This window comes from Schistocerca nitens, chromosome 9 (assembly GCF_023898315.1).
Source record: "Schistocerca nitens isolate TAMUIC-IGC-003100 chromosome 9, iqSchNite1.1, whole genome shotgun sequence".
Lineage (NCBI taxonomy): Eukaryota > Metazoa > Arthropoda > Insecta > Orthoptera > Acrididae > Schistocerca > Schistocerca nitens.
In genome coordinates, this window is record NC_064622.1 from 217,287,193 (window position 1) to 217,301,323 (window position 14,131).

The 14,131-nt window shown below is 39.9% G+C and overlaps 1 protein-coding gene across 1 annotated transcript in view; it reads right to left on the reverse strand.

Moving 5' to 3' along the window:
• Positions 1-14,131, reverse strand: part of LOC126204429 (vacuolar protein sorting-associated protein 33A) — a 112,080-nt gene that overhangs the window by 52,975 nt on the left and 44,974 nt on the right. Inside the window, exon 6 of the mRNA XM_049938819.1 lies at positions 10,584-10,698. Coding sequence (XP_049794776.1) covers positions 10,584-10,698 — 115 coding nt within the window. The remainder of the gene's footprint in view (positions 1-10,583; positions 10,699-14,131) is intronic.

Below are 14,131 nucleotides of genomic sequence, written 5' to 3' on the forward strand. Positions count from 1 at the left end.
TTAAAAAAAAAAAAAAAAACCAGGAGAACTGCCCCAATTAAATCCTTGTACCACTGGAAAGATGAGTGCAAATTCAATCCTCCTACCACTTAAAAGACGAGTGAAATAAGTGTTAGTGCCACTGGTGTTGAGAAACAACTGAAATCATTAAAACTGGACAAAGCTCCAGGGCCTGATGGAATCCCTATCAGATTCTATACTGAATTTGTGGCTGATTTAGCCCCTCTTTTAATTATAGTCTACTGTAGATTCCTCAAACAAACAAAAAAGTATCTAGTAGTTGGAAAAAACACGTCACAGCCATCGATAAGAAGAGTAATAGAAGTGATCCACAAAACTACTGTCCAATATCCTTGATGTCAATTTGTTGTAGAAACACACACACACACATATATATATATATATATATATATATATATATATATATATATATATATATCTGTGTGATTATATATATGTATAAAAACAAAGATGATGTGACATACCAAATGAAAGTGCTGGCACGTCGATAGACACACAAACAAACACAAACATACACACATCCTTTCGTCTTTCCCTCTCCTTCCCTCTTTCCTGATGAGGCAACAGTTTGTTGCGAAAGCTTGAATTTTGTGTGTATGTTTGTGTGTCTATCGACGTGCCAGCGCTTTCGTTTGGTAAGTCACATCATCTTTGTTTTTAGATATATTTTTCCCACGTGGAATGTCTGCTTGTGTCTGTATGTGTGGATGGATATGTGTGTGTGTGCGAGTGTATACCTGTCCTTTTTTCCCCCTAAGGTAAGTCTTTCCGCTCCCGGGATTGGAATGACTCCTTATCCTCTCCCTTAAAACCCACATCCTTTCGTCTTTCCCTCTCCTTCCCCTCTTTCCTGATGAGGCAACAGTTTGTTGCGAAAGCTTGAATTTTGTGTGTATATTTGTGTTTGTTTGTGTGTCTATCGACCTGCCAGTGCTTTTGTTTGGTAAGTCTCATCATCTTTCTTTTTAGATATATTTTTCCACGTGGAATGTTTCCCTCTGTTATATATATATATATATATATATATATATATATATATATATATATATATATATATACTGCTGGCCACCGTAAATGCAACACCCTGAAGGAAGCATCCGAATCAAGTGAAATTTACACCATGGGTTTGCAGCGATGAGATATGCAACTGATTAGAATTTCAGCGCAGACGCACATCACGCGCGCCTGTGGCGCCACCTCATAGCGCCATTTAAGGCTTGGCGATTTCGACGAGTGTACGTTCAGCACGTGTGTTTACCTTGTGGTTGTTTCACAAGACGATCAGTTATGCCTCGTAGACAACAGCGAACATCTTTTGATCAAGTATCCGAGTTCGACAGAGGAAGGATAGTGGCTTACCGAGATTGTGGATTATCATACAGAGAAATCGCTAGTCGTGTTGGACGAAACCAAACAACTGTAATGCGGATATGTGACCGTTGGATGCAGGAGGGTACGACGGACCGACGTGGTCGATCGCATTCACCTCGGTGCACCACTGCATGTGCTGATAGGCAAATTGTGCGCATGGCAGTGACGGATCGCTCAGTGACATCCCGAACCATAGCACAGCACATTGCGTCTGTAACGCATCATCCAGTGTCTGCGCGTACCATTCGACGCCGTTTACAGCAGAGTGGTCTGTCCGCAAGACGTCCATTGCTTCGTCTACCATTGACGCAGAACCACAGACGTCTCCGTCGCCAATGGTGTGATGACAGACGGATGTGGACGGCAGAATGGAATGACGTTGTCTTTACTGACGAGGCACGCTTCTGTCTGCAGCACCACGATGGTCGGATTCGAGTGTGGAGACACCGTGGAGGGAGGATGCTGGACATCTGCATTATGCACCACCACACTGGTCTTGCACCGGGTATTATGGTATGGGGCGGTATTGGATATTACTCTCGCACACCTCTAGTACGCATTGCCGGTACTTTAAATAGCCGGCGCTCCATATCCGAGGTGCTGGAGCCAGTTGTCCTTCCTTACCTTCAGGGCTCGGCCACAGCCATATTTCAACAAGATAAAGCGCGACCACACGTGGCACGCATTGTCCAAAGGTTCTTCATCAATAACCAGATTGAATTGCTTCCCTGGCCGGCTCGCTCTCCGGATCTTTCGCCGATAGAAAACATGTGGTCCATGGTTGCTCAACGAGTGACCCAGATTACATCCCCAGCTGCCACACCAGATGATCTTTGGCAACGTGTGGAAGCTGCTTGGGCTGCTGTACCCCAGGATCACATCCAACGTCTCTTTGACTCAATGCCGAGACGTGTGGCAGCGGTGATCTCCAACAATGGCGGCAACTCTGGCTACTGATTCTGGCAGGAACCATATGTCACAGACGTCTGTAAACGTAATCATTTGATACTTGGTCAACATGTTATCTACAAAATAAATCTTGTTGTGCTACCTCTTGTCTTTCTTGGTGTTGCATTTACGGTGGCCAGCAGTATATATATATATATAAAAAGAAAGATGATGAGACTTACCAAACAAAAGCGCTGGCAGGTCGATAGACACACAAACAAACACAAATATACACACAAAATTCTAGCTTTCGCAACCAACGGTTGCTTCGTCAGTATGTGTGGATGGATATGTGTGTGTGTGCGAGTGTATACCTGTCCTTTTTTCCCCCTAAGGTAAGTCTTTCCGCTCCCGGGATTGGAATGACTCCTTACCCTCTCCCTTAAAACCCACATCCTTTCATCTTTCCCTCTCCTTCCCTCTTTCCTGACGAAGCAACCGTTGGTTGCGAAAGCTAGAATTTTGTGTGTATATTTGTGTTTGTTTGTGTGTCTATCGACCTGCCAGCGCTTTTGTTTGGTAAGTCTCATCATCTTTCTTTTTAGATATATTTTTTCCACGTGGAATGTTTCCCTCTGTTTTATATATATATATATATATATATATATATATATATATATATATATATATATATATATAATTCCCAGCAATCAGTTGGAACAATTACGCATATAATAAGTTGTTGAAAGTCGTTTGTCGTGGAAAAATAATACTTGAAATAAAACACAATATCACAAATAATATTCAAGTGGATACAATTTATTGAAAAGTTCGGTATACACTCGCACATAATTAACAATTAGTGACCAGAAGTAGCTGGAGTATCGCACGAACCAGAGTGATAGTTATCATAGAAACATGGAAAGCAGAAAACACGACATCGAGCACATCTGATAAACGATGCGTTTTTACAAGAACAATTGTTTTTTAAATTATCTGTTGAGAAACACACCTGATTGACATTCTGAAAAATTGTTCCATCGTTCGTCAGGTTTGATGCATACCACGCGTATCGTATCATATCAGCAAAAATCGGAGAAGACAATTGGTGGAGGACAATGGATTGGATTTTTATACAATCGTCTCTGGAGTTGATGTCACGGTTTCTCTCGATTAAAAAAGCACAATTTTGAAGGCGCTTGATCAAATTTTTTACCTGTCGGTAAAAATACACGTCACACAGTTGGACGAGAGGAGTGCACTTTGGAGGAATGACTTTTATAGTGCACGTTGGTAACTTCTTATCGTCCTGGAACAACTCATCGTATAATGCCGGGTTCATTTGCCCACCCCAAGAGTCGATCAGAAGGAGAAATTCTTTCTTTTGTACGTATGGTTGCAAAGCATTACGCAAGAAGTCCATGAACAAACCCGTTGTTAGTTTACCGGATTTGGAGGATGTAATAACAATGTTGGTATACTTCTTGGCGTACTCGTCGACTGTCTTCTGTACTCTGGGTCCTGTGGTACCTGTGGACTCTTGGAGGCATACGAAAACAAGTGACAAGACTCGTCCAGACATCATGATTGAATATTGTGCCGTATACGAATGCGTCACCTTGTTCATGTCATGGCGGATTACTAGGACAGCCTTTTTGTGTGTGTGTGTGTTTGTATACATTTGTATTACAAAAAACAAATAATAAAAAAAAGTTGGATGGCGCGAGATTCGATCCGGAGACCTTCGGATTACGAACCCGAGCGCTTACCGCTGCGCCACGATGTTGTAGGAAATTATTAATCGTAGAGAGTATTTCACCGCAACGGTTTCTTTTAACTGTCTATTTTTCTCGACAACACCTGAGAAGTGCATCTTGGTGCTTTGCCACATTACACCTCTGGCCATGAGCTGTTATTATGCGCAGTATGAATCGAATCTGAATTTCACAATTGGCGGCCTCCCCTTGTTAGTACCACACCTACGTTTATTATCAGAAGTGTGATCAAGTGAAGTTTGTGACTGGATTGAAGCCTTTTAGGTAGGAAGGATGCATAAATTATCTTGAATGGAGAGTCATCAACAGGTATACAAATAACTTTGGATGTACCCCAGGGAAGTGTATTGGGATCCTTGCTGTTCAGGTTGTATTTTAATGACCTAACAGACAATATTAATAGTAACATCAGGCATTCTGCAGATGATGCAGTTGTCTGCAATGAAGTACTATCTGAAAGAAGATGCATAAATATTCAGTCAGATCTTGATAAGATTTGAAAGTGGCGAAAAGATTGACAACTTGTTTTAAATGTTCAGAAATGTAAAACTGGGCACTTCATGAAACAAAAAAAATTGACTATAATATCAGTGAGTCACAGCTATAATTGGCCAACTCATAGAAATACTCGGGTGTAACACTTAGTATGTACAAGGGCTGGATGCAAAGTAGTGGTAACACTTGTGTAACATTTGGTATGTACAAGGGCTGGATACAAAGTAGTGGTAACACTGCTGTAACATCAGACTGGTGAGTCGACAAGCTGCAATTTGTGTTGACACAATGAAGGCCTGTGAGAAGAGATTGTACAGCGAATTGGGACAGTACTGTGTCAATCTATTGCAGCGTATAGACGATTGAACATCACAGCAAGTCAAAAACCCTAACATAACATTTACAAAGATACAGCAATGTTCTAGGCTCAAAATTGAAGTGGCATGAGAGAGCATGCAAATATGTTTCCAGGGACTCCCAGCACTGCCATACATCACACTCACACCATGGGTTAAAGCATTCAGATTAGGCACAGATAATGTAAAGGAGCCCCACATGCAGAGGACAACCCCACATGGTGGAGAATGCAGTTCAAATTATTGCTTCCTTGTTGGACATTGATCGCCACTGGATTGTGCGCGAGGCAGCAGCAGCAGCAGCAGCAGCAGCAGCAGCAGTTAGAGTATACCACAAAACTATGCTCCACATTCTGCATGACGTTCTGGGGTACTGCAAAATTTTAATACACTGGATATCTCATGAAATGTCTGAGGTGCAACAACAGCACTGCTATGCCATCACACACGATTTGTTGGGTCACTACCAAAGGGAAGGTACAGATTTTCTTCGACACTCCGTCACTATCGGCAAAAACTGGGCACGCTTGTCCAAACCAAACTTGAAATGCCAATCAGATGAATGGAGATATCCTGGTTCTCCTCATCCAATAAAAGTATGCCTCACATCAAGCACTTTGAACGTGATGTTCACTGTGGCATATGGTGTGATGGGGTAAAATTGTATCATGCTGTGCCACCAAGGAAGATGGTAGTTACTGCACACTACTGCATGTTCCTGCACCACCACCTTCATCCAGCATTCAGGCGAAAGCAACAACATTTTGAGGAATAGTACCCCATCATTTTGCATGGCAATATATGATGCCACACTGCTGCTGGTATCCAGGACGTCTTGCACAGCTGGCAATGGGAGAGTCTGGAACATCTACTGCACTCAACCTACATGGGTTCTTGTGATTAGATCTCTTTGCCAAAGTACAAGAACCACTGTGAGGGATCCAATACAACACCAGAGATAATGATATCCATGCTATAGGGCAATCAATATGGGACATCAATAGGAAGAGACATGCAGATGGTATATGACACCTTCTGCACATTTGGCAAAAGGTCATAAGTAATAGGGGCAATTATATTGAAGGTGTGTAACTGTAACTACCTCTTTCGATAAAGTCATTTCAGGGAAAAAATAATAGTTCTCCTTACTTTTTATCCAGCCCCTGCATATGCAATGGAATGATCATATAGGCTCAGTTGTGAGTAAAGCAGGTGGCAGACTTCGGTTTATTGGTTGAATACTGGTGAAATGCAATCAGTCTACAAAGGAGATTGCTTACAAACTGCTCATGCGACACTAGAATATAGCTCTTGTGTGTGGGGTCAGTATCATACAGAACTAACAAGGATATTGAAGTATACAGAGAAGGGCAGCATTAATCGTTGTTGAGCTTTGGGAGAGAGTCACAGAGATGGTGAAGAAACTTGAACTGGCAGACCCTTGAAGATAAATATAAACTACCCCAAGAAAGCCTTGAAATATTACTGTATCTCATTGCTACCTATCAGAACCCCTCGGAGAGCAATAAAGATCAACACCAGTCCAAATTGTCCATTAGATACAAAAATAACCACTATTTCAGTATACATATAATTCAAAAACGATGCTTTGCTGAAACCATATGTGTAAAAGCCACCGTGTGCATTTTGAATGTGTCAAAAGCATTTAACATTGTTCTTATGTGAGAAACACAATATAAATGTAAAATTAATATTGTAACTAATCAAAAGAAATAGAGCACATGGTCAGGATGTACCAGTAAACCTATGTTAGCACTAAAATTCAGACACTAGTTGATTTGTTATAAACAAATTTAGAAATGTAATTGTTACCTGTAACATAATTAGTAAGAAAATGTTATATTAACTTGTAACTAAGTTGAAAATAGGTTCACCTTGTTCATCACCGAGATTGTAAATTTTTAGCAATGTGTAGCTCATATTCGGTTTAACTTTTAATTGTAATTTTACATAAAATTGTAATTTTCATTGTAGGTAATTGTTAACAAAAGTATAAATAGAGGTCACGCAGGCGACTTGGGGCACTCGTTTTTTGGCTATGGTTGCGAGCATAAGTATTGTAGGCTCACTCATTTGTTGATTGTTGTGAACTCTGAGTCGTCTGATGTCAACTTTGGGTACATGTGATGTAACCGGTACAGTTCACCAGGCTCGGACACCAGAGTCCTGGAAATATATTGGTATTAAAACTGCACTGTACTTTGGAATTTATTTGGGAGTCTTCCGCAATCCTTTTCATAGGCTGCACAGCTACGAGACATGAATCCAGGAATTTTACAAAACCCCGAGAACTAAACTACTCTCAATGTTGGTAGAAATGACGGGAAAACAACAGCACGACTGGGCATTTCACTCAAAACATTTGCAACATGGAGGTGGGAAAATATAAACATCTCAGCCTACTTACAAAGTTTAAAGGACTGGCCTTAAGTGATGACTCTAGGAATATAATATAACCCTCTACATATTGCCACCATATGAACAATCATTCTTCCCACACACTGTATGTGAATGTAACGACGAGAAAACCTAAAACTGGTACAGTGGGGCATAAACTCTGTCATGCACTTCAGAAAACTTTGCAAAGAATAGAGGAAGATGTAGATAATCACGTCATTCAAGAGTGGTTCTGTGAGCATGAAGATTAATTGTCACATCTGCCTTGGCCATGATGGTCATCAGATATCAATATTATTGGGGTTTTGTGGTCTAAGTTGGAGAGAAGGAAGCATGATCGCTATTCACCTCTATCATTGTTACCTGAACTCACTGTTACCTTGCAAGAAGTACAGCATAAGATTCCTTTGAAAACCATACAGGACCTGTATTAACCCATTCCACGATGGCTGGAAGCTGTTCTGGAATCCAACAGTTTTCGTACAATGTATAAGGCATGGTAATGCATTCTGTTTTGGGTGTTTCCATAATTTTGTCCACCACCTCTACATACATACCATCTGACAACAAGTGTGCCAATTCGCAGAAGAACTGAAAGTAATTCTGAGGATGTATTGCACAAAGATTAGTTTAATTTCAAGAAAGGAAAAGGCAGGAGAGAGTTCTCACATTTCATTTAATTATGGACGACTGGATACCTTCCAAGAATTAGTGGTCACAGAGGAAGTCTTTTATAATGTAAGGTGGAATAAGGTATTCACAATCTTTATAAGAATGGGGCTAAAATGTAAAGATGGGTGAATAGTCCGCAATATCTACTGTAACAAAATCAGCAGCATTTTGTACTGTCAACCCCGACAGAGAGCAGAGGAGCAGAAGTGGGTTCACTAAAGGGGAGCAGGAACAAATTCAGCAATGCTCATGTTGTAGTCAGATATATTTACTTGTCTCAAACAGAATACAGGGATGCTATAGGCCCACATTGTAGGCAGGATAGATGTCAAACACATGGACATTGAAAGTGATACATTGTCAATTTCGGCCACAGCACAGTGTGGATTGGGGCAGAATGTTCTTTTTGGGCAGACTGCTCAGCAGAAGCTGACTTATGAATCAGTGCTGGCAATGCAGTCAAACCTCAAGGCCTCTGAATGGATGGTTGCATTAAGACCCTGCTTGGCAGTGGTTTGAAGTGAAATTAATGTCACCCAGGAACTGGCCCTCGACGTCTGGCTGGCAGCTTCTGTCGATGTCAGTATGGAATAGTAGGGTCCTAGTTGGACACTTGAGCCAGTTGGTGCCAGATGCAGGACCGTATGGCAAGCAGTCCCATTGAATGACACTGGCTGATGTCTGTTTGCACCAGCAGACAGTGACTGAGCAAAGACGCCTCTATGAACCACACAATGGTAGTCTGCTCTACAGTAGTTGCCACCTCAATGTGTGTTGTCTTCTGGGCAGGCTGTATTTATACCACCTTACCCCAGCTTTCTGTAGTGTAGATGCCACAGGTGTCATGTAGTCACCACGTCAGAATGCTAAACTGACATCCCGGATTTCTGTAACACCACTGGTTTCTGAATGTGGGTTGTACCAATGTACTGGGGCCTGATGGGAGAGGTAATGCTGAAACGGCTACTCGCAGCAATTTGCGGTGGATATGTGGTCATCCGACAGGGAGTTGGAAGATCTACAGAGTGGTGTTACAACACAAAATCTACAAGGGAGTAAGACAAGGCTGATTTAAAAGAACCAATATTAGGAATAATGATGCTATTTTTCTTCCAAACAAATTTATTTGTTAATATATTGTTCTTTTAAGGGTACAAACTTTTACCAACATCACAGCCACGTTTTTAACTCCTTCTAGCAACAGGAATTGTTAAGATCTCTAAAATACCTATCAGTCTCAATCATGACCTCCCCATTTGAGTGGTATTTTTTTATCCGACTATGATTTTGTCATGTTTAGACATAAGAGATTGAAGTCATGTGAATATGGTGGCTGAAGTAGCAATTCTAAAGGCACTAACATAATTCTGTGGTGAAAACTATAGATGAATGTTCTGGTACACTGTGGTGAAATAGGACCTTTTTTCTTTGCCAAATGAGCTATGTCCTATCCTAAAACACATTAAGTATCCAATATCTTTTTGTAGTCTTCTCCAGTGATTGCTTTTTCTTCTGCTTCTTTCTTTCTTTCCTCCTTTTTCTATTTATGGGTATCACACTCTTCATATGCCGATAAAAAACTTCATAACTTTTCCAGCTGATGGGACCATCTTTGCTTTCTTTGAAGGAGAAACCTATCAATTTTATTGTTGTCTGGTTCTAAGTTAAAACAACAAATCAGCACAAAAGATCTCTGGATCTCCCTAAAACAGGTTCAATGTGGAAAGTGACCTGCCTCAATGTTCACCATCAAGAATGGCAACATTTATTGGGCCAACAATTTTTTCATCATTTTTGCCCATCTAGCTGTCATCATTGATGGCTAAGTGTCACCAAGGAAAGCATCCAGTTTTGTATTAACTTATCACCAAATTTCCTTTGTTAAAGTGAAAATCAAATCATTGGATGATACTGCACTTTTTCCATTTCAGAGAAAACCATCAAAAACTTACTGAAAAAAAAAGACCTGTTCAAAGGACTGAACTGCTTATTTAAAAAACAAACTGGTTTAAGATTTAACAAAGCAAAGATGGAAGAAATGCAGTATACTGGCCTGATTAACATCAAAATTAGGAGCAATATAATAGTGAGAAGTAGATGGGCACAAGTGAAGAAAGTTTAATTCAATAAAAGAGCTCTGTTGTTGCATACACATATACACTGATAGGAAATGAGAATTAAGTTCCTGAAAGTCTACGCTTGAATCAGGGCATTGCAGGGAAGTGAATTGGGGGCCATCAGAAATCAGGAGGTGAGAAAACAAGGAAACTAAAATCATTTGAAATGTGGTGCTATTGGAAAACCCTTACTAGAAGAAGGGCATGTTAGCAGCACATCTGCCACAGTAATCAGGAATAATTATTCTGATAATGGAAGTAGTAGCAGTAGTAGTAGTATTAGTAGATAGAAAAAACAGCAAAGGAAGACAAGGACTACAATATGCTAAAGAGCTTGTTAGATATAGCAGTTACACAGATATGATGACCAAAAGGTAGGAAGAGATCAAGGACAGCATTAAACTAGTCAAATGACTTTAAAAAATAAAAAGTTGTAGCTTTTCACTACATCCTTGGTAATATCACGCTACCTGATTTCTGCAAACAATTCTTCAGCAGAATTAAGAATAATATTTTTCTTTTCTCCAACAAGTCCGGGACCATCATCAGGCTTAGCAAATTTTTCAGCTGGCAGCTGCACAGTGCCTGCAACAAAATATAGCTTAAAGAAGTAGAAGATAACAAGTAACAAATTAGGAAGTGAGTTTCTTTCCTCAGAATGTGCGTATGCTGAGTTGGCTGGATATGCATCTGCAAATAAACTTGTAACTTACGCATGCATCTCATTCTATAAAATAAGGACACACACACACACACACACACACACACACACACACACTCACTCACTCACTCACTCTTAAGATTATTTTCTCTTTTGAAATACACATCAAAGAAAATTTACTATTGGTTTTTTCCTCATAGTCAAGTGTATTAATTTACTGGGCAGTTTTTTAGCACTTTTGACAGCAAAACATTCACATTTTGGGCTGCAACACATTTACATTAATTCCTCTTTGACAGCCAAATAGTGGGAAAAATATGGTTCATTTAAGGGTGAATGATGAGCTTTTATATCAAGTGTGAAATCTAATGGTTGTAAATTTAAGCCGAGTATGGGATCCATTCCTTATCTCAGTAATATATTCCAGTCCTGTCTGACCAGTAGTTTCCAAACTTTTTGCAGGTACCTTTGCCAGTTTGTAATGGAGCCAACCCCTCCCCCCCCCCCTTTTCTTCAGTTTCACTGCAGTTGAATTTGGCCTCGTATACAAACACTCTTATCACACATTTTATAATAATGAAGCTACTTTTTTGCAAATTTGATATTTTTAACAGATTAGCACCTCTTGTGAAAATTACCAAAATGGAATTTCAGCCAGTCAATAACTAAAAATAGATTTTGTGTGTGTGGGGGGGGGGGGTGGAGGGGGGGGGGTGGAGTTCGTAAGTGGAAGCCAATTTTGGAAAGAAAGAATAATTTATGCTTAAATTACAACTGATTAAAATCGAAAAGGAAAATAGAAGATACATATTAATATTTAATGGTCATAATATTAATGTAAAATCCAAATACAATAAAATTGAAGTAAATGAAATAATAATAATGTTTATTACAATAATAATAGGAATCTGTTATTAGTAGCTCTCTTTTGCCTGATAAGCAGGTGCTGATATCCTGACACTGGACTCCATCTTCATTAACTGAAGTCTCAGGCTGCTCATCTCATATTCCTAATTTTACTATTAATAGAGACATGCCATCACTTCTGATGTCTGCAGGTCTCAAAATGCCTTTATCTTGGTTTCACTGACTACTCTAAGCTGGACAGCACAAGGAGATAAAGATTAGCACATCCTACCCACAGTACTCAATCTGTGGACCAATATTAGCAGACCTGGCATCTAAGACACTGCTGGAATTGTAGGAAGTGACTGATGAAACAGACAGAGTTGTGGCTTATGTTGATATAATGGTGATGTTATCTGGGGACTCCAGACAGAATTTTCAGAAAAAGGAAACTATGTGCTCTCAAAGATGCAGAAGTGGAGCAGGAGTGACAAACTAACAAAAGCCGCAAACATACCTACATTTATGTGGTTTAAAAGCAGTATCATAGAAAGGGAAGAGGAAGAAGGTAAAGATGAGACGGGAGATCTGACCTGCGAGAAGAATCTGACAGAACACTGAAAGACCTAAGCTTACACAAAGTCCCCGGAGTAGAAGATACTACTGATATATTTGGGCAAGCCTGTGTGCAGCTGGTGTACAAGATTTATGAGACAGGGAAAATATTCTCAGACTTCAAAAACAATATACCAATTACGATCCCAAGGACAATAACTGCAGACAGGTGTGAATATTACTGAACTATTAGTTCAGAAAGTCATTGTTGCAAACTACTGACACAAATTATTTACAAAGCAAAACTGGCAGAAGCTGACTTAGGGGAAGATCAGTTTGGGTTCCCAAGAAATGTAGGAACACTCACTCAAGGCAATACCAACCCTGCAACTTCTAATAGAAGGTAGGTTAAGAAAAGGCAAAGCCATGTCTACAGCATTTGTAGATTTAGAGAAAGCTTTTGGCAAGAGAGCTTTTGGCAATGTTGACTGGAATGCACTCTTGGAAATTTTGAGGACAGCAGGGGCAAAATACAGGGAGCTAAAGATTATTTACAATTTGTGCGCAAACTAGTTAGCACTTGTAAGAGTCAAAGAGCATGAAAGGGAACAGTGGTTAAGAAGTGAGGCAGGGTTGTAGTCTATCTCCAAAATTATTCAATCTGCGCACTGACAAGCAGTAAAGGAAACCACAGAAAAATTTGGAGAAGAAATTAAAAGTTCAAAGAGAAGAAATAGAAACTTAGGAGGTTTGCTGATGACACTGTAATTTTGTCAGAGAGAGCAGTAGAATGGAATGGACAGTGTCTTGAAAGGAGGATATAAATGAACATTTACAAAAACAGAAAATGGGTTATGGTATGTAATCAAACTAACGCTGAAGGAATTAGATTAGAAAATAAGTCACTAAAAGTAGCAGATGAGATTTCCTATTTGGACAACAAAATAACTGTCTATGGCCCAAATAGAGAGGATATAAAATGCAGACTGGCAATGGCAAGAAAAGCATTTATGAAGAAGAGAAACTAGTTAATACTGAAATAAATTTAAGTGTTAGGATGTCTTTTTTGAAAGTATTTGTCTGGAGTTAAGCCTTGTACGGAAATGAAAACTGGACAATAAACAGTTCAGACAAGAAGAGAACAGAACCTTTTGACATATAGTGCAAGGAGTTACCAATGAATTAACTTGCAGTAGATATCTGAGAGATGAAGAGGCTTGCACAAGATAGAATAATGTGCAGAGCTGCATTAAACTGGTCTTCAGACTGAAGACGACGATGATGACACCACTGTGTTCAATAACCAGATAAAACCTCAATGACACATAGCACTATTTAAGAGTTTTCCTCAACAACAGAAAAGATCCTTCAGCACATGTAGAAACCACATGCCAAAAGGCAGTTACATAGCAAGGGCTGGCACTGCCAACCGCAACTTATCCCTGGGGGCTATAAAACACACAATCAAGTGCTGGTATAAAACACAGCCACCCAAAAACATACAGATTGAAGGGTGGTTCTTTTAAGGACGATGGGAGAGTTCAGTATTATACCAGCATAGACACTCTAGATCATTGTGGAAATATGATTTGCTGACCCCACAGCAAAATATTTTGCTGCAACATAAAAACTCCGATAAAGTACAAGAAATTACAAGTTCAAGAATAAACAATACATTACATATTTTTAACTGGCATCTTGACAAATGGCAGATGGACTGGGATAGTGCAGATACAGGATGCTGAGTAACAGTCTCCTCCCGAACATCAGAGAAAATACTTCAAACAAATCGCACTATTTCCAACAGAGGTGTGGGTCATTTTATACTAGGACACCACTCCACAGCCCCAGACCTTCTACATAATGGGAAACAGACCATCAACACCGTGTAACTGTGGTGGTTTAGGATCCTCTTAGCATGTGGTTATCAATATGCTCTCTCCAAGAAGAAGCTAG